Genomic DNA, 22,576 nt, shown 5'->3' on the forward strand with positions numbered 1-22,576 from the left:
CTCTGTGGGAGCGCACAGGACGAAGGGAAGATGACGCCGGCAGCAGGTGATCCTGTAAGTAGTTTTAAGTGTTTCATATGTTTGGAGCATAGTATTTGTCAAAGACCTTCTAAGGTAATTAGGATACTTTACCCAGGAAGTGGGTTTTTAAATTTCATCCCATACCCTGGAGTGATTTTCACAGGTGGTCCTTTGCCAAGAAGAGATGCAGTGGCTCAACAGTTAAGATGTTGGGCTTGCCAGCTGGACAACCAAAAGCCCAGGTTCGAGACTTGAGCGCCATGCAACAGGGTGAGCTGTCCTCACCCCAGCTCCGGTCAACGTAGCAGTTCAAAAGCATGCAAATGAGAGTAGATAAATAGGTACCACTTTGGTGGGAAGGTAACAGCACTCTGGGATGTCATCATGCTGGTTACATGACCACATCTTCAGACAGCACTGGCTCCATGGCCTCGAAATGGAGATGAGCACGCCTGCAATGACTAGTGGAGTAAAATCCGCAGGGACACCTTTACCTTATCTTTGCCATGAATCTAGAAGCAGGAGCTTACTCAAAATTGGATTTAACTTTGCAGAATTTATTTATTTAGCGTATGGCAAAAATGTTAAAAAGCATATCAAACTATATGCTCAAAGAACAAATATGAAACTATTTATTTAAAAATTCAAAGGTAGACTATATAGTTGCATACATAAAATCTCTGGAATTTCCCTGACACATGCTCAAGGGCATTGTTCCACAATGTGTTGCACCATCTGCTTTGAAGCACCACAGCTACATTCCAAAAAGGAGAGCTTTCCCATTTACAGAATAGGCTAGCACACCTGTCATGTTGAGTCCTAATCTTATTGTGGACTGACCAGACCTTAAGGCAGAGGTAGGCAACCTCGGCTCGTTTATGACTCATGGACTTCAACTCCCAGAATTCCTGAGCCAGCACAGCTGGCTTATGAATTCTGGGAGTTGAAGTCCACGAGTCATAAAAGAGCCGAGGTTGCCTACCCCTGCCTTAAGGGATAGATTGAATCCTTTTGGTTTCAACTGTAAAGCAGGGAGTGTTGTGACACTCTGGAGGAGCAATAAAGGATCATTCTTCCATCCAGGCCTGAAGCAGATTGAAGTTGTTATTCAGAAAGTTTCTGGCTGTCCTAATAGGTGGATGTCTGGAGCAAAGCCTGTTGTTTAGAGCATGAGTAGTAACTGCATTGATTGGCAGGTGAGTGTTATTATTTTCTTATACTTTCACAGTATTCCCTTTGTGGTGGAGGAATATGGCTCAAAACTGTAACCAGAAAGTGAAGCACACACAGTGTTGTTCACTCTGCAGCATGAAAGAAGTGTTCTTGTACTTACTTACTTACTTAACATTCCCACTGGCATTTATAGAATTATTGTAACAGTGTTATTTTAATTTTTATTTGTATATTTTTCTGTCCACACAATATTCAAAACAGTACAAATGTAGTTACAAATTGTTTACGCACATTTTGGGCTTTTATTTTGAAGATAATACATTGAAATGTTCTTTAAAAAGAAAACTGATTTATGCAATGGCACACAATTATTTTAGGCTCCAGTCCAAACTCATTTATTCAGAGAGCTTCCTTCTGTGTACATGCCTTAGAGCATTTTTTTTTTGTTCTGGAAAAGGAAGTGTCTTGGAGAAAATGGATGAAGAATAATAAATACATTTAAGATTATGTAGAAAGACAGGCCTTGGTATGTCCCAGTTACACCAGTTTTTAATACTAGTAATAAAAAATAACCCAGCCCAATTATATACTTTTTATGAGGAATCTAAAAAAAAAATTGAATGCCTGCAGCACTTAAACACTAAAATAGGGCAATCAGTTTATGCCTACCTAAGAATAAGCCTTATTTGGTTTAAGCAATTTTGACTGCATTAAATTCTGCATGAAATTTAGTGTGCTTAAGGCTCAGAAGTATGTATTCCACAACATAGCCGGTCTTCCAGATCTCCACGAACATAAGTTTTCCTGCCTTTATTTTTTATTTTTTATTTTGGTTTTCTTTTATTGTTTGGGTTTTGATGGTTTTAGCTATCATACATAAGACTTAGGAAAAGGGAGGGCCAAGAAGTTATATTTTAAAACGTTTTAAGAATACTTCTAAAACAGGTTTTCAGCAGGTTAAATTAGACCTGTTTGTGGCAGCCATTCCAATATTCCTTCCAGACCGTTCTCGAGAAATTAAACACACCTCTCTATTGGTGGCGACTGTTTATTTTCGGGGGAAAGGCAAAACTTGAGCAACCTGAAGTTCTCGGCCGCAGAGCGCAAGGGAGGAGCGGGGGGGGAAGGCGAGAGCGGCGAACGAAAACTCCGGAACCCGCGCGGGGCAACTGATGCTCCTCTGCTGTTGGGAAAAGGCGGGGTTTGGAGAGAAAGGGGCCGTGCTGGTCAGGGCCGGGACCCGCCTCTTGGGGCCGGGCCGTTGAGGGTGCCGTGTAACTATTTCTGCCTCCACAGCGTAGTAGAGGAAGGGCTCGGCGGCAGGCTCGGCTGGGTTCGGTCCCGTTGGGACAAATAATGGACTAGAAAGCTAAGGCAGAACGAGGGCTTCTGTTCCCCAGGAGAAGCGTTAGAGATTCGCCCCCCCCCCCTGTTTTGTTCAGCCTTAGAGAAGAAGTAGCCTTGCTGCTTCCCCGGCTGTTGACGATGTCTGGAGGGAGTAGCCGGAGGAGAACCGCTTCCCCCTGGCACAACAATTTCTCTCGACTTTTTACGAGAAGTTCTTCCAAGGAACAGGAAGAAGAGAGCAAAGTAGCCCCTGAACCGCACTGCGCACGAAGGTAGGGACGGGGCAAAAGTTAGAAGGCAGCAAGCCGGCGACTCTGCCTGCTTTCCTTCCTGGCTGGAGTAGGTTTGGCCGGGGCTCTCCTGCCTCGTCTCCTCCGGCGCTTCTTCTCTCTCCTCCTCCCCCCCCACACACCCTTCACCTCCTCGCCATCCTTCTCCCCCGCCCTGCGCTTCGATACTTTTTTTTTTTGGCGTCGTCCCTTCTTTTTTGGCTGAATTCGCCACAAAACCCAGAGCCGCCAAGTTGCCAAACGCTTGTTAGTCTGGCGCGAGCTCAGCCAAGAGTCGTTCCGTGGAGGGTTGAGCGCGTTACGCAAAAAAAAAAAAATAATCCGCAAAATGGGGTTGAGGAAACTTTTTTGTTGTTGTTGTTAACCCCGGTTAAAATGTATAATGCGAGCGCAGCCTTTGTAATGTTCACTAGGCGGTGGTTTTCTCTTTAAATGAGTCTTTTTTTTAATAAAAAAAAGGCCTCGGAAGCTAAGAGCATCTTCGGTGTATAAGTGCTGTAAATTTCACGCGGGGCAAGGCATATGAACTGTGCAGAAGATTAGGTCTCGGAACAGTTTGTTGTCCTTCAAGGAAGACAGGCTTTAGATAGGTATTACTCTTTTAGGCTCTTTCTTTTCCTCCCGTTCGTTACACTTAGCCAGTAAACAAAATTGCATCATTTAAGTTCAAATACTAATTTCAAGCATATTTTTTTTTACATTTGGGGGAATTACAGCTTTTACCCTTGGAGAGCCTTTTGGCAAAACCTCTTCTGGAAGGAATGGAAACTGAGGGATGGTTCTGGTAGTAAAAGCAACTGGTCTAGGGAGACTGGCGGTGTATATATTTCTCACTTTTTATATCGTATTCTACATTTTATTATGAACAGCCCCTGTGTATGTGCACATTTTGCATGGATCTATGATGGGTACTATATAAAGTACAAGGTAAAAGTAGCAGTTAATAAACGCTCTGGTAATCTAAGATAATTCTGTGGTGATTTAATATATCTATTCTTAAAGTTTCTGTAAGTTAGATAAGTCTTCTCCCACCCCCTTAAAAAAAAAGCATCAGAACAAATCCAGTGAGGTTGAAACAATCCGTTTTGAATTGCTTTCATGTGTGCAACATGTTACACACCTTTGGTTCAAATTGTATAATGACAATCTTAATGGTCCAAAACTTAACAAACAATATTGGTTCCAGTAGCAGTACTTATGAACATAATGCATTCTTGAGGAAAAAAAACCCAACTTCCTTTCCCTTCAGCACACCCTGAAATGGAAAGGGTGAAGAATGAGAGGAAATCCCATTGTAAGAATGGTTTTCGGTCATATAATATGTGGCAAAAACAAAAAGTTAAAATTATGTAATATCTGCCTTTTATTTCCAAGATTATAATATTAATAAACTCTAGATAGCAAAAATAAGAACCAAGCATTTTTTTAAAAATAGGTTTTTATTTTCAAATTTTAGCGCACCACAGTATTGGTTAAGACATTTCCATGTTGTATAATCTGGTGAATAAGAAATTGTGTGCCTTAAAGTTGGTTGTTTAAGAAATGATCAATTTCTTAGATAAGCCATAATTGAAATCTAATTTTGTTTTAATTAAAAGTATAACTACTTCATAGAGAGATGTTTTTATTTTCAGTTTGCACATTACAGGGAATTATAAGCATTTTGGTATTTTTAGTTTTTATTTAGCAATAATTAAGATATAACAGTATGGAATTTTTCTGATTATTCAATAATGTAGACATAAAATTACCGTATTTATCGGCGTATAACACGCACCGGCGTATAACACGCACCTCATTTTAAAAAGGAAATTTCAGGAAAAAAACTTAAATTTCAAATAAATAACTTTAAAGCAAAATGGGTCATTAACATTATATCGGCGTATAACACGCACACATCATTTGCCCCCTATTTTCAGGAAGAAAAAGTGAGTGTTATACGCCGATAAATACGGTATTTGTTTAGAAAGCATCACACACACTTAATAGTTGCAGGTAGTCCTCAACATAAGGGGCATAATGGAACATGCCCACTATAGTCCTATGTCATGATGATTAAAAAACAGGTTAGTCACATGACCAACCCAATTTAAAACCTTTTTGCTATGGGTGCAGTTTTGCCAAAAAGTGTAAGTAAATACTGGGTTTTTAGTGAAACCATGATAAAACACAATTGACTGTGGGATAATGCAAATAGCCATACATGTGTGTGTGTTGCTGAGCACCTGAAGTTCAGTCACGTGACCTCAGAGAGAAGCTGGCTGTCAGAACTTCAAATCTGGCTTGTAAATCCCTTTCGGCGAATCAGTTATAACTTTAAACAGTCACTAAGAGATTGGTTGTAAGTCAGGGACTAACTGTATACAATATAAGAAGAGATCTGCTGTGCCAGAACAAAGTTCCATTTATTTCAGCCATAACAAAGTCCTGGGGATGAACTTCGTTGGGTTTTAGAGAAAGAGAATGAGCCCCTCTGGTCCCATTAGACCTCTCAACATGGCATTCTCTTGTACCACCTATAACAGACATGTCAAACTCATGACGTCACGTGACATTGCGCAACGTATGGGAGCTTTTTCCCCATTGCCGGCAATGGGGTGGGCATGGTTTCCTGGTGACGTGTTCAGCCCGCAGGCTGACAGCTTGACACCCCTGACCTATAAGAATTGGGTTGAGTGGCACGTATTTTTGTCTATTCTGAATAGGTAATTCCATTTAGTAGCAAAGGAGGATTTGCATATGAGGTTTTCACTCATATTTTTTGACCTATCAAAGGCCTCTTTAAGATCAGTATTGAACTGCTGGAGATTATTCATCAATTTGGGGTGGTGTATCAACAATGAATGGATATCTGGCTATACATTTCTACCCTGGCTAATTGGATTGGTTGGAACAAAATAAGCTAAAACCAAATCCCAACAAGATGGAAGTACCATTTGTTCAAAAAACATCTTGTCTCCTCATTGGATCCTGTGTCAAATCTGGACCAGATTGCACTCTACTTGAAGTGACATTGGGGTTTCCCTCTATGTAAGGCTTCTGCTTGATCAGCAGAGGAAAGCTGTAATAAAACTTTTGTCCAATTTTATCATGCTAGGTGTGGCAAGGGAAAACTTAGAATGTGAGACATTGGCAAGAGTCACACATGCCCACATTATCTTGAGACTGGACTACTGCAACACTCTCTACCTAGAACTGCTTTTCTTTTTTTTATTAAAGAGTTTTACAAAAACAAGATTTTACAATATAACCCCAAATCCCCCCCACCCCAAACCCGCCCACTTCCCCCCCCACTTCCCAGAACTAAATACAGGATTATAGTTATAATAATCATATTCTAAATAAGAATTATGCATAATATACAATTAACCAAATTCATAATGTGCTTTAACTCCCCTTTAACATAACTACATACAAAGTACCAATAACAATATCCCTCTAAAATCTACTCATAAGCTAAATGGAACTTTTTAGTCCCATATTTATTCTGAATATAATCTATCCATCTCCTCCAAACTGAAATATATCTTTCCTAGAACTGCTTTTCAAGACTATAGAATGCAGCAAATTAAAATTGTTTCAGCAATATCACACCTGCATTAGTTACCAATATATTTCCAAGTGAGAGCCAGTTTGGTGTGGTAAAGGCACTGGACTAAAAACTGGGAGACTGTGAGTTCTAGTTCCACCTTAGACACAAAGCCAGCTTGGTGACCTTGGGCCACTTATACACTTTCAAGGAAGCAATGACAAACCACTTATGAAAAATCTTGCCAAGACAACTACCCAGACTTTTCCAACTACACAGGCTCCTGTTCACCAGGAGTCAACAATGGCTTGAAGACACACACACATACAGAAACATCTTCCAAGCACAATTTAAAGTACTGTTTTTGATCTATAAAACTGTGCTTTTGTTCTTCAGTATCTTCAGAATTACCTTTTCTATGCAGAAACTGCCTGAGTTCTGCATGCAATTGGGTGTATGGTTGTGTGTGTGTGTGTGTGTGTGTGTGTGTGTGTGTGTGTACGACCTTGGAAGACTAGGGCAAGAGATACTGGCTAGGAAACAATCAGAGGAAAGGGATGATCCTCAAGAGGCTTAAATGTCAGAGAAAGAAACCTAGGAAGAATCCGCCCTAATTGATCAAGCAATTAAAAGTGGTGACAGGAAGTTGTACTTTGTCAGATTTTGTTAATTTAACTTTACAATACAATAAAGTAGAATTAGTTCCTATAGTTGGGTTTCCTGTCAAATATTCTGGGATGGGGAGGGGAGCTTGAGGTGCATCCTGTCAAGAGATACTGCGATAGATGGCCCCCATATTGGTGGTATTCATGAAGACAGTGAAATACCTTTAATTAGGTATTTGCTTTTGTTATTGTATTGTTTTATTAGAATATTTTAATGCTTATGAACCATCCAAAGTCTTTTGAAGGGATATAAGGTTTAAGGGTTTATTAAATTTATATGCCGCCCTTCTCCCTGAGGACTCAGGGCGGCTCACAACAATAAAAAGTTAAAAGATATAAATACAAAAATTAAAAGAGGATTAAACAATATAAGAAATAAGAACAATTTAAACCAATAAAAAACCAAATTTAGAAACTATGATCAGTCCAGGCATAAGGAATATAAGTCTTTTGAAGGGATATAAGGATATAAGTCTTGCAATAAATAAAATGAGGTATGATAGCAGTAAATAAGTTGTCAAATTAAAAAGTAGGCACCAATTAAATATCCATTGAAATCTTCACAGTAATAGGAGAGGAGCCATTTAAAATGCTAACCAAATATGAAACAGAACTGAAGCTGAAGGACTGGAAAGACTGGTGTATACACAAATTCCTGAACCATTACACTCACAGAAGCAAACTTTTACCAAAGACTTTATAACAAAAAAGCCAATAATGCGAAAATCACATGAACTCAAGAGATAGGGTTGAAAAGGTTTCAGAAAAGGTAGTTTCTGAATAGTTAACTTGGTAGATGATAGAATGAGCTCTGGATATGAAAGATGAAGCACAATTGTGAGGATGAAGTTAGCACTTATTAAATAGCAATTATTGGGTTCTAATTTAGAAAGGAAAAGGGACAAAGAACAACAGAAGTAGAAATACAAAATCTTTTATAAGGATTTTGAATTCTGGGTTGGGAAATTCTAGGGCCAAGTTAGATTGTATAAATTTTTAAGAAACCCTGTGCTTTTTAGAGAAAGACTTTCCCCACTCATTTACTGGGCTAAAGGCCTAAGCCAAAACAAAAAGCAGAACATTGACCGTAGTGCTAGTCAATCCTAATCTTTCAAATGCTTTTGAATTTTGTATTTGATTTACAGCAGTGGTGTCAAACTGCTGGCCCGCGGGCCGATTGCATCATACAGAGGCCACACCCACCCCAGCTCTGGCAATGCAAAAAAAGTCATGATATGTCACGACATGTCACGTGGCACGGCGAGTTTGACACCCGTGATTTACAGTTAGTCTTTATTTAGTGACTGAAGCAGGCAGAAAATGAAAAAGTAATTTTATGACTATGCCCATATTTACAACTTTTACAGTGACTTTCTGTCTCTCAGTCACATGTTCACCATTACAGTCAATAAAGGTCTGTGTCTAACAGGATTTTTCTCCTCCCACCCCACAGAATGGAAAGATTGCCTAAACTAGCTATCTCTTCCTGAGCTTCTTTTCAGCATGTCCCTAAAAAGTAGTAATATTCCTTCTGGACTAGCACATTCCTTTTGGTGTGTACCTGCTTATTCTCTTGTAATCCCTTCCTCTCCAATGAATGTAAATAAAAAGATTAATTCTCTTCTTGCTAATTACCCCAAGCACTGGGCTTCTCTGATTAGAGAATAAACATTATTTATTGCTGACTGCAAGCCTCTTTGGGACTTTTTCAATAAAAATATATTAAAAAAAAACTTGGGACTTACAGTTTTACTAATTAGACAGGCAAGATTATGCAAATAAAAATATATGATGTAACTGTAAAGAGAGGTCAAAATCTATTTCTAGGGCTGTGGAGAATTTTGGAAGCCAATTCTTTATGCTTTTTTCTTTTATTATTTTTCCCCCTATTCTTGCCCTTTTTGTTTTTCTCTTTTTTTCTTTTTTCTTTCTTACTTTCTATTTGTGCTAGCTTTTACCATGTTTCAAAGTGCAAATAATACAAATTATATTGAGAATTACCCTATATTCTGAGCGATTTTTATTTAAGCCTAAACTAAAGTTATATTGCTGTCGAATATCAGTCTTAGAATGACAGTATCTTTATGTAGCCTGGATATGTTCAAACCTATTTGAGAAGCCTTATCTTCCTGTTTGACTCCCTCCAAACAGCCAATTTCATTGCCAAAACTAATATATTTATTTTCTCCTGCCAGCACAGTTTCCTTTTATTTTCCAATTATTAGTGCCTAATGCTGCAAATAAACTTTCGTATACATAATGTGGGTGGATAGTTTATTAAAAGAAAGGAAGATACCGTATTTCTCAGACCATAAGACGCACTTTTCCCCCCAAAAAAGGGGGGGAAACGAGGTGCGTCTTATGGTCCGAAGGTAAGCAAAAACTCTTGTCTCCCATTCAGTCAACGCCTTCCATCAGCTCCATTGGAGAGATGTGATTGAATGAAGATGCGGAATTCTCTGCCTCTCCCCGCGCGCGCCCATTTTCTTCCTTTTACTTCGCCGCTAAAGAAATAGTTTTTGCTAAACTAAACCTCATAGGCCAAATCCCAATAATTCTCCGGTTTCGTATTGCTGGCGACTTGGCCCAGCAAAGCCGTGAAGAGATGTCCCTGCAGGTTTCTCGGCGAAGTTTATCGGAAGTGATTTCCCATTTGCAAGAGTAATAATTGTTTGAAATTGCTTTGGCGTCTTAGAAAACCTATTCAGGGAAAAGAAACTATTGGTACCTTAAATTTTGGCCAGCAGCTGAAGTGCGTTCAAAACCCCTGCAAGAAAGCAGCTTCTCATCCTGGCAGGGTGGGGGAAGGGCAGCAAATAAGTTCTTTTTTTCTAATGCATCTTTTCTTCCTTTTCCCCCCGAGCACTTTGCCCCCCCCCCCACATTCCTCGCCTCTCCTCCTTCCTCGGCTCTCAACGCAGCCCTGCTGCGTATACACGTGCACCGAGACACGCAACCCACTGGGTGGAGGGTGAGGGTGGGGAAGCCGGCACGCTGAGCTGCCGACCAGCCAATAGAAATGCAGGTTCCCGACGTGGCGAGGGCAGGGTGCGTAGAGAAAGAATTGTGAGGGTTGTTCTCGTGCCACGGGAGAAGTGTGCGTTCGAGGAGAGCTACCGGTAATTCACACATTTGCGGGCTCCCAGCGGAAAAGAGCAGGACGGATTCTTTCTTTCTTTTTCTTTCTTTCTCTTTCTTTCTTTTCTTTCTTTTTCTTTCTTTATTTCTTCCTTTTACTCTCTCTCTCTTCCTTCCGTCCTTCCTTTCACTCTCTTCCTTCCTTCCTTTCTTCCTTCCTTCCACTCTCTCTCTCTTCCTTCCTTTCTTTCTTCCTTCCTTCCTTCCTTTCACTCTCTCCCTTCCTTCCTTTCACTCTCTTCCTTCCTTCCTTTCAATCTCTCTCTCTCTCTCTCTCTCTCTCTCCCTTCCTTCCTTCTTTTCTTCCTTCCTTCCTCTCTCTCAAAAAATGTGGCATTAGCAATGCCTTAGATCGAACTGAAGATAATGTCATATATGAAGATAGCAAAGAAAGCGATATAGGTGATTGTGAGCAACAGAGCTTCATAAATTCTGACACTAGTGATGATGAGTTTTTAAGGGTTTCCAGGAAACTAGAAAAGTGCTTGAGCCTCTAAGTCTTTCCTCATTTGTTAATGGAAATGATGATGGTTCTTAACACCACTGTTGAGTTTACACTGTTAAACATTACGGTATTTTGCTTTATTATAATAAATATTTTAGTATACTGGTACTATTTGGTTCAGAATATTTTTTTTCTTGTTTTCCTGCTCTAAAACTGGGTGTGTCTTATGGTCAGGTGCGTCTTATGGTCCGAAAAATACGGTAGGTTTTGTTTTGTTTTTTTCCTTAATACATCCAAAGGATTTTTTATAAAGAGTAGAGATAAGAAAATACACTTAGTATGATGCTGGAATGAGCTTTGAAGATTTTTTTAACTGTATACTGTTATATAGGTTTTACAGAGAATGAAAATGTTTCCATGTGGGATTGAGATTAAAGTGTCTCAAATGTTGCTGTCTAAGGTAATCTGTAATGATTTGAGGTGTTTTTTAATTGGAACAAAGGTTAACAATTTAGAATTTGCATTTAAGGATTTAAGTTTTGACTTTGAATTATTTACATGTAGCCAGTATGAAGTCTATCCTTTAGGAAGACTATGTGATAACTATATTAATAAACACTGTATTTTCTCTATTTTGCCATACTAGTTTGAACAGGATGGGACTCCTATTGTAGAATGCATTTACATAACAGTGATGTACAGTTTTCTTTTAAGTAAAGATTCAGTGAAGATCAAGTGATTTGCAATCTTCTTTTGTAGCCTAGTGTCTTGAGAGTGAATGTATTTCACATCCTGGAGTTTACTAGGAAAAGTGTCTAGAGAAAGAATTATCAAATGGCAGAAGATTAAGTACTTCCCTCTGCGTATACCAATCTTTCCCTCAGCAATAGTATTATATTATGTATATCTTCACCAAAAACTTGTTTGAGCACATCTATTCTCTTTCAGTAGATGAGCCCAAGTTCCCAAACACTGTTTGTCTTTAGACCTATTATTTTGAATCTTTCTTCTTGCATCAGTTACTAACTAGGTATAACTACACCAAGTGTTTGTGGGATCATCTCTCCCATTCCGTCAGATCAAATAGAATAAACACACTCCAGATCCCTTTCCCTGAATCTTGTGGGTAACTAGCGACCTTTTTCCATAGTAGTCCCTGTCCTATAGAACATCTTCCCCTTGATATCCAGTAGGCCCTCACTTCTTAGCTTTTGAGAAGGCTATAGAAAGCTAGTTTGTCATCAAGTATTGGAATAGGGTGAGTTTAAAGCCTATATCTGACTGCATCAGAGAAAAATGGCTAAGGCACCAGATTTTAGCTTCTTGCATGTGTGTGTGTGTGTGTGTGTGTGTGTGTGTGTGTGTTGGTTTGGTATTGCTGCTGTGTGGAGCCCACATTTATGTTTCTTAAAATGGATGGCCATATAAGTATTTTAAATAAATAAACAAAATTAATAATTGTGTGTTTTCTTTCATTATGGAAGATCTTGATTTGAAAACAATGCTTTTGTTTTGGAGGAAATTTGGAGGAAATACACTGGAGCTTAGCTGAAATCCAGCATAGAATTTGTTTTAGCAGAATTTGATACTACATATTAGTTTCCAAAAATACTTTTTTGTCCAAAGCTATTGAAATATAAATTGCCTATTGAGAAAGATAACATAGAGTTGCTCCCAGGTAGACAAAATTATGATTTCCTGATTTCCTCTCATGTTGATGCTATTAATTCTGCATATTCAACAACTATCTCTACACATAAATGTTATCTGAGCCTTCTAGCACAGAGATGTCAAACACAAGGCCCGGGGGCCGGATGCGGCCCACGAAGTGGTTTCATGTGGCCCACGAAGCTATCCTGGAAACAGTGAGGGCCCAGAGACCCTCCTTCTGCCAGAGACCCTCAGATCTGTCCCACTCCTGCCCAGGCCCCCATAGGCACTCTTGATGCAAACGATGTAGAGCTGGCCATGCCCACACAGTAGGCCATTCGCACTCTAGCCACGCCCACACAGTAGGCCACACCCACCCTGGCCATACCCACCCGGCCCCCGGAGGGCAACCGCAATGCTGATGCGGCCCTCAATGAAATTGAGTTTGGCACCCCTGTTCTAGCATATTAAATCTTTTAATTCAACTCATTCTTTACTAATTATTCAAATTATAAATTGTTAACCATTTAAATTGGAAATTAGATAAGCTAATTGCATTTTAACTGAGCAAAAACAAACTTCTCATTTGTCTGTCTCTATAATTATAAAATCAAGAGACTTTTAGAAATGATCTTATACTAAATTTATAATAAATTTAATAAAATCAAGATATTTAAATTTTATATAATTTAAAATACGTGGCTCAAAATACAAAGATTTAGGATTATTGGAAAATTCATCTTTATTTATAATTTCATTCTATATCAGCTATCCAGTATCATTGGATATTACGGTAGGTAGCCTAGAAATCTGATCAATAAGCAAAAAACATTGTAAGGCAGTTACAATTACAGCTACCTTTATGCGAAGATAAGGGACAAAATTCTAGACTAAACAGATGGTAACCTTAAGTAAAAATCAAGTTAACTGACTAGTTTCGAAAATATACTACCGAAGAGTTGTGTTAAAAATAGATAGGAAAAAATATTGGAGTTTAAAAAAATGAACTTAGAAAGTTTATGACAATAAAGGAAACGCTTTGATCAGATTTAGAAAAGCTGTCTAAACAAAAGAAATGCCAAGATGACAGAAAGCAAGCAGGCAAAATAAAAGCATTTGGTTTCTGAACTTTCTTTCAAAAATGCTTCAAATAAACTTGGACTTTCAAATAGGTTACATCTCTTTCTCTCTTTTTTCAGTTTTGAAATTAAGGAAGATGAATCTACAGATGTGATTTGTCCAAGAAAAGAAAGCAGTCCTCTTCCAGAATTGTTAAAGGTCCTTCTATTTATTATTATAATAGGAACCAGAATTATGTCTTATACTTTCTAAAAAAATTATCAGTTTATTTTTATTTAGGTTTTCCTGTATTTCTGTCTGCTTCATTATATGCAGTAAATGTTCTGAAATACTAGTGTGTGTGTGTATTCATATGTGATTGTGAGAATAGAAATTGTAAATAATGACATTAGTCAGTTATCGTTACAGTATTCATTTTATGACTAATTGAAGATCCCTGGCTTTGTTATCTTTTAATTATACATAGTTTTTAATAAAATAATTATTTCAAAGGTTTAATAGCATGAAATGTAAACTTAAAAGCAAGAAATTGGATATGATTCAAGCGTAAATAGAATTAATCTATATTATGCCAGGAGCAACAATTCTAGCTTTTCAAAACTAAATGTTATAATGAGATAAGAAAAATATGCACATGGCTATACAATGTGCATGTTTCGGTAAAGCATTGTGGCATCTATAAATCATAGGACTTCTCTGTACTCTGTTTTGCCTATACATTATATCTAAGGTATGCTTGTAATGATAATTACTTAGAAGATGAAATGCCTTTTGAATTATTATTTATTTATTTATAGAATTTAAATGTCCCAGAATCACAATATGCTCATGGTGACTTCTAACATACAGCACAATAAAAACCACTAGAATATCAACAGATTCGTATAAAATAAAACTAGTGCAAATAATACACAATGCCAATAAGATAATACATTATTTTTAAAAATCCAGGCTCGGATGATGCATAGTCCTCTGCCTTTGCTACCTTCTGCAAAGCTATCACCATGGGGCCATTCTGGATTTTGAAGAAAGGCTGTTTAATAATACAACTGTCATGATGGAAAAAACGTGTTTTCTGGCCTCATCTCCCATCACTTCCCAAAACTTGGGATTTTTTTGCACAACTGACAGACGTCATTTTGAAAATATTTCCTAGTCATATATTATATACTCTGCTATATACAAAGGTTTAGGTATTTTCAGCCAAAGTATATAGTGAATGGAATGTGGCACAACCTCTGTGTGGTAGAATGTTGAGCATATGTGTATGTTCTTTGTATGTGTAGTTCTTTATAGATTCAAACCAAGAAAACCATAAATATAACACGTACATAATTCAGGACACTCATCTGTTGATTTGGTGTCACTTTTGTTATTATAAAATTGTTAATAAGAATCAAAGACTAATTAAATCTATAGTTTATATAAAACATGCCCATGGGTGAACAAATACTCCAGTCCTTCTAATTTGTCAGGTTGTAAGTTTTCTGTCTATTTTCAAATGCCATTATTTTTTCTAAGGTTTGTCTGCACATTTGAAAATAAAGATAATTAATTCTTTCAAAACAAGAGACTATTTTTAAAAAATCCCTAAACACTTGCAACTAACATTTTTAATTGGAGAATCATAAATTAAGAAATGGAAGCTACATGGAACTACAAGGGCAATTTGGAAATAAACCTTCGTTTGATTACCAATGAAAGATGCTCACAGATACAGAACTTTTATTATACACATTAGAAAACTACAACATTACTTTTCAACATAATCGCCATTCAAATTGAGGAACTTGTCATAATGTTTTAAAAGGTTTCAAATTCCTTAGTAGTAGTCGCTCAGCACCAAATCTGGGCTGTTGGGGGGATGATCAAAAACATCCGAACAGAACTGCTTCAAAAGTTCTTGGGTGCGTCTAGTGGTGTGCGGGCAAGCATTATCGTGAACCAACACCACACCGGAAGTCAGCATGCCCCAACACTTGTTATGGATGGCTCATTTGAGTTTTTGTAACATTTTACAGTAGACTTCTGAACTGATGGTCAAACCACACTCCATGAACTTCTCTAGCAGTATTCCTTTGGCATCTTCACATTTGGGGGAATTTCTATCGCACCACTTCCGGTGTGGTGTTGGTTCATGATAATGGTCGCCCGCACACCACTAGACGCACCCAAGAACTTTTGAAGCAGTTCCATTGGGATGTTTTTGATCACACATAGCCCAGATTTGGCGCCGAGTGTTCTGTACCAGCCTACTACCGGCCCTGCAGAAAAGGCAGGGACAACCCCTTTACAAAAAGGCAAGAGGCTGGAACTAAGCCTGCCAAATTTATTGACACAAAACAGAGCAAACAGAGCAAAACAAAAACACGAACCATGAAACAGGAGCTATTCAAACGGTTGCCTTCAGCAAACCAGCCCTCCCACACATTCCCCTTTTAAACAGTTCAAGGCGTGGCTTCTCTCTGCCTCCTTCCGAGGTGCCCCATTGCCTTCCTCTGTTTACTCCTGATTGACTGCCTCCTGCGTCGGGCGTCCTTGAACAGGGCCAGCTGTGGGTCATCATCCACGCTGTCAGGCTCACACAGCTGGGTCTGTGTCGTAACCAGATGGGAGGGGCCTGGCTGAGGGCTCTGCGAAGCCTCAGGGCTGTCCTCTGCAGGCTCTCCAACACCCCCCCTCCTCCTCCTCTGAATCGTCCGACCCAACTGCCGAACCCACAGGCTGACCCTGAATCACAACACCGAGCAACTGCTACTAAGGAATTTCAAACCTTGTAAGGTGTTATGACAAGTGCCTCAATTTGAATGGCGATTATGTCAAAAAGTAATGTAATGTTGTAGTTTTCTAATGTGTATAATCATTGATAACCAAATGGAGGTTTATTTCTGAATTGCCCTCGTATTTTATCAAGGCAAGAATTAAAGACCAACAAATTCTGTTAGCACTTCCTCAAAGTCAGATCTGCAAGTAGAAGCCATAAATTGGTGAGAATACTCTTTGTTGTTCTGACCTCATCACAAATGTTATAGTCTAGAATAGGGTTCCACATAGGCCTGAATGGGGCTTCAGGATTACGGAAGGGAAAAAAAACCTCTTTCCTCACGGAGCACAGGAGGAAAAAACATTTTTTAATCCATGAGAAAAAGTGTCCATAAGGGATTGGGGGGAAGGGGGGGAGAATTCTTTCTGCAAATCTTTCTTAGTACTTTGTGTACAATTCTCCCTTAGACTGTAAGGATAAAAAACTCTCCACAGGGAACTAAGGCAAAATTCCCTGCAAGGAGTAAGGGGAACAGAAAGCCACTATATAAGAGATACTAAGGAAAAACTCTGCATGAGTGACTAATGGTCTGAGGAATTGGTGAAATAGACACATCTTATCTAAGCAATAGTCAGCTTTACTGCCCATAGGTAAAAAGAAAGAAGAAAAAAGACTGACTTTTTTTTAAAGGCTTTCTTGGGGAGGAAGCCTGCCAGACATGCCACATTAATCATTCCTGGGGGGAAAAGATTTATTAACTAAAAATAGCTGCTAATGTTGCAACTGTTTATTTTTATGTAATGCTATTACATCCATTACATATGAAGAACACATATTTCAAAAAATAAAAGGCATATTTTATAGAGGTTCTTTATCATGTGAACTTTTAGTAAAAGAGCTAGTTTTCCACGTTTATGGAATCAGTGCTATGCATACTGAGCCATGCTTAATGTACTGTAGATTTAGATAATCCATATTATGTATGCGTGGAGTAAAGCACTGGCATTAAAATTGTACATTAATGTATTCCAGTACACTTAATGAGAACCAGTATGCTTAAGCAGAAAGAGCTTTGGCCTTAGATTGGGAAGACCATCATCTTCATCTGTTAAGAAACTGACATGGCCTCATTAATACTCTCATAGGAACAATAAAATGAAAAGAACTGAGTATGTGCTACCTTGTGCTTCTCATAGGAAAGATGGGATACAATGTGATTCAATTCCTCCTATAAAGAGTAAAATCTTGCTTTCTCTTCAACAATTGATAAAATAATCTGTTTCTTTCCTTGTAGGCTTCAGTCTGTAAAAATAAGGATTTCTCTACAGAAGACCTGAATAGATCTACCACTCAAGAGGAATTAAGGAAAGCAAATAGTCTTCCTAGTTTGATTCATGAAAGCAAAGCAAACAGTAACAATAAACGGTCTAAAGAAGGATTTTTCCAATATCTTGGGAGTTTATTTGGTATTTCTTCTAAATCATCATACAAAGAAAAAGAACCTTCTAATTTTGGAGATGGACATTGCAAAACTAAAAAAGGCTTTTCAAGTCAAGATAGCCATCAAGACAAAAGACCCACTGAGCATCTCAAATCAAAAATATTTGTCATTTCAAATTTTGGAACTGAACAGAAAATGTCAAGCAAAGATGAAGAAAGTAACTTAAGAATGAAATCTAGTCCACAACATTTACAGAAACCTCAAGAGGAATCTGCTGAAACAGCCAAGTGAGTTCAAATATAGTATCTAAATATATATTTTCATTTGAGCTCATACGATCATAAAAAAAATTCAGTGTTATTCATACTGAAAATGTGCCATGTACATAAATTAGTTATCATCCTATATGATGTATTTGTTTTCATCAGTGGGAGAATCATGCAAAAGATATATAGTCTTATATGTAAGAATTTTGAATTTACAAAATTAAAAACAAAGATTGAGGAGAGATTATAAACATTTTACATATTCCTTATCAGTTGAATCTAATAATGAAGGATGTATCAAAAGATGGAAAGGTAGCCAGTATGATACCAATTTGTAAAAATTATGTCACTCATTTTAATGTCATTATCAGGCAAATTGTAGAAACAGTAATAAAAGAAAAAAAAATGAAGTAAGCATATAGCAGAATTAGCCTCAGTGAAAGAGAATCACATAAATTCTGCAGAGGTAAATATATTACTATCTGATTTAGTCAATGTGAAAAACAAAATGCTGGACTAAGATGTTCTTATTATCCTGGAGCTGGAAATTAAATGTCATTCCTTCCAGTAGCTACACAATCTATCTATCTATCTATCTATCTATCTATCTATCTATCTATCTATCTATCTATCTATCTATCTATCTATCTATCTATCTATTTGCCCTTAGTCTTGATTCTTACAGACTACATGAGAAAATTCATACAGTTTTTAGGGAATCATTTTGGAAGTGATTTGCCATTGCCTTCTCCTTAAGGCTTAGAGAAAGTAACTGGCAAGCTACTAAAACTCAGGCAAGACTAAACTAAGACAAGACTAAAACTCAGATCTGCCCAATCTTAATCCAGCATCTTAGACTTTAAAGCAAATTGTGTCTCACATGTAGACATTCGCAAATGAATCTACTTCTGCAACATCACTGACATTACAAAACAGTTTCCCTTTTACAGGAAACAAAAAAGCACCTTTATTATAGCAGGAAGAGAAAGATGAAACCAATCAGAATGCAAAATACATAAAAACAGTAATAGCTATTCAGTGGAAAGTCAGACTACAGAGTGAGCAGATTGGAACCTATATTTGATCATGTCTGGGTCATCCTTTTATGCTTCACAAACATGAAATCTGAATATGAGCCTAGACTTCCCATGGAACATCCCTTTTCTTCATGTATGCATTTTGCACAATGAAAATCTAGATGTGTAGAGAAATGTGAGTGGCTTATTTTATGCAGATAAATTTATGGGCTTTGAGAAAATTCAGTACAGTGTTTTGGATGACCAGTTTTTTTCACATATGTCTTTTTTGTGCTTTCAAGTAGTCCTCACTTAATGATGATAATTGGGATTGGAATTTCTGTCACTCAGCAGTGAGATCATAAAGCATGATATCCCATGACCACATCACTTAGCAATGGCAATCCTAGCCATTGGTATCATTAAGCAAGGATCACAGGTCATTAAATGGGGAAATCCTCACAACTTCCTGCCAGATTCCAGTAAGCATATATTGTGCTACTCAGAACTCAGTTTTTTATTAAACTTGAGAATATATTTGAAAGATATAAAATTAATATGTCTGTGAGATATTTGGTGATATTTTTATTACAAGACAGTAAGTATGATTCCAGTACTACTTTTATTAAATGTGTAAATGTGTTTCCTATTTGTGGATAAACGTGCATAAACGTATTTAGACATAGATATCTCTAGCTGCACAATTTCTGTCATGTTCATCAATACTAATTATACAAGTGAAAAAAAAGCAGATTTTATTTTAAGTAAATCTTACACATTCCTTTCCAGAGAAGTTCTGATCAAGTTTTCATGATATTATGGATTAACCAGGCCAAAAATATAAAAATAATAGGGACTGCAGAGCTAGAGAGAGAGAAAATAATTTCATTTGTTTCACATGCCTGAAATAACTTTTATCTTCTTTCATCTTTTAGAAGTTCAGAAACAATTTCAGTAGATAGAACTGTAGTCCACAATGTAAACAAGAACAGGTATTGATTGTACCTACTGTTAAGTGTAAAATGTTCTAGAAAATAAAGTCAGTGTAAGCATATTTAGCTTTCTATATTTTAGTTGTCTTAAGGCAAGCAGAAAAATGTACTTTACAAGAATTTCAGTAATTTATTTTAGTCAGTATACCACTGATTTGAGTAAAAGAAGTCAATTACAATTTTATAAGTTACAACAGAAATAAAGAGCTTAGTTTGAGCTAAACTTTCTCTGTTACCATTACAATTTTTAAAATAAAGTGGGTTATACGCTGTGAACTAAATCATTAATTCTGTAAATATAAAAGCAAACATGCCAATACTATATTATACAACATTATCTTCTTTTTTTCTCAAATGCTAAATATTTTATTTCAGTGAAAGCTGTTACAGGGATTAAAGTATTTGTCAAACATATCAGGAGCTCTGAAATACCAGATTGAACTATTTGAATATATAATCTGCTTTCCTCCCCACCCAAAAATAAAATAAAATAAAAATAAGGATGGCATCAGAATAATCTATCCTGGCAACATTACTATAGCTTCCATTAGCATTATGTAGGCTATTAAGTGCAAGAGAATTTGTATTTATTTTAGATTCATTTAGTTTCTATTCACTTGTAGTTCTATAAAATACATTTAAGGCAGAGATTATACCAAATTATATATAATTCATGACAGAATATCATATTTTATAGGTTTTTAAAACCTGAATCATACAACCTTCCTAGTGAGACATAGTCATCTTATCGTACCCCAATAGTAGCCTAATACATGATCTACATACCTGATTTTACAGTCAATAACTGCCTTTAATTTCATTTGTACAACATGTGTTTAGATCTCATTTATGCTTACTAATAATCTTGTCTGTTTTATAAATCAAATACTAAAGGTTCATTGCTTTAACAATGCTTTTAATGGAGGTAGAGTTATATTCAGTTTAAATCATAGAACATTATGTTACAGAGGAAGCCTGCTAAGAGGTATCCATGCATTTCTGCACTGAGCTTCACTGAATTGTAAATAACAGTTTATTGGCACAAAGTCAATATAGCCTTCATAATTTAAAAAAAAAGTCAATCAAAAATACATGAGCAGAAAGTAGGCTGCCTTATATTTGTTCAAGTCCTACTGCTCCAAAAGAAAGTTTTCAAAATGTTTCTAAGTCTAATAATAAATTGTTGTTTTAAAGAACAATTTAAGTAATTGCTGATACTTAGCCTTTGAATTTTCTGTTCCCATATTTTTAAAAATAGTGCATATGAGGATTTTGTACATTGTTTTATAAAGTAAAACAACCTCTGACAATGTACAGGTAGTCCATTTGTCCACTAAACAGCCATTTCTTTAGTGATTGTTCAAAGTTACAATGACACTGTAAAAGGTGTCTTATGACTGTTTTTCACACTTAGGACTGTTGTACCATCCTGGACACGTGAGCAAAACGTGGACGCTTGGCAACTGGCATGTGTTTAGGACAGTTGCACTGGCCCAGGGTCATGTAATCACCATTTGCAACCTTCGCAGTTGGCTTCCGGGAAGCAAAGTCAATGGGAGAAGCTAGATCTGCTTAACAACTGCATAATTCACTTAACAGTGGCAGTGATTTGCTAATAACTGTGGCAAAAAGGTTATAAAAAGGGGCATAACTCACTTAACAACTGTCTTGCTTAGCAGCAGAAATCCTGGGCTCAGTTGTGGTTACAAGTTGAGAACTAACTTTAATACCTTCCAGATGTTTTGTTATATAACTACCATCATTCCACTAATAGCATTGGCTATTGCGATTCATGTTAGCGTAATGATGTAGTTTCAATGCTAACAAATTTATTCCCATGGAGAGAAATCTTTCCAAAGATTCTTCCTTATTTGTACCTATCTACTGTATAAGCATGCCATATTTTTCAACCATTTTCTCATGATATTGCCTTTGCCTCATATCCAGCATTTACACAAGGCAGCCAAAAATCATCCTTAGTTGTTCCAGCTTTAAAGTAGCATTTTGCCTCTCCTTCTGTGGGGTGTAAGGTCTGTTCTGGGCCCAGTGCTCTTCAATATCTTCATTAATGATTTGGATGAGGGGATAGATGGGGAACTCATCAAATTTGCAGACGACACCAAGCTGGCAGGAATAGCCAATACTCCAGAAGATAGGCTTAAGATACAGAAGGATCTGGACAGACTCGAACACTGGGCACTATCTAACAAAATGAAATTCAATGGTGAAAAAAGTAAGGTTCTACACTTAGGCAGGAAAAATCAAATACATAGGTATAGTATAGGTGGTACCTTGCTCAATAGTAGTAACTGTGAGAGGGATCTCGGAGTCTTAGTAGACAATCACTTCAATATGAGCCAGCAGTGTGCTGCAGCTGCCAAAAAAGCCAACACAGTGCTAGGCTGCATTAACAGAGGGATAGAATCAAGATCAAGTGAAGTACTAATACCACTTTACAATGCTTTGGTAAGGCCACACCTGGAATACTGCATCCAGTTTTGGTCACCACGATGTAAAAAAGATGTCGAGACTCTAGAAAGGGTACAGAGAAGAGCAGCAAAGATGATTAGGGGGCTGGAGGCTAAAACATATAGGGAACGGTTGCTGGAATTGGGTATGTGTAGTTTAATGAAGAGAAGGGTGAGGGGTGACATGATAGCAGTGTTCCAATATCTCGGGCTACCACAAAGAAGAGGGAGTCAAGCTGTTCTCCAGAGCACCTGAAGGCAGGACAAGAAGCAACGGATGGAAACTAGTCA

The 22,576-nt window shown here is 37.4% G+C and overlaps 1 protein-coding gene across 1 annotated transcript in view; it reads left to right on the top strand.

Annotated features, from left to right (window-relative positions):
* The first annotated feature begins 1,616 nt into the window (after window positions 1-1,616).
* CRYBG3 (crystallin beta-gamma domain containing 3) overlaps window positions 1,617-22,576 on the top strand; it is a 74,079-nt gene continuing 53,119 nt past the window's right edge. The window contains exons 1-3 of the mRNA XM_081326349.1: window positions 1,617-2,813; window positions 13,458-13,536; window positions 17,397-17,830. Coding sequence (XP_081182475.1) covers window positions 2,680-2,813; window positions 13,458-13,536; window positions 17,397-17,830 — 647 coding nt within the window. The 5' untranslated portion in view covers window positions 1,617-2,679. The remainder of the gene's footprint in view (window positions 2,814-13,457; window positions 13,537-17,396; window positions 17,831-22,576) is intronic.

Source organism: Vipera berus (assembly GCF_964194415.1).
Source record: "Vipera berus genome assembly, chromosome: 4".
NCBI classification, from domain to species: Eukaryota; Metazoa; Chordata; class Lepidosauria; order Squamata; family Viperidae; genus Vipera; species Vipera berus.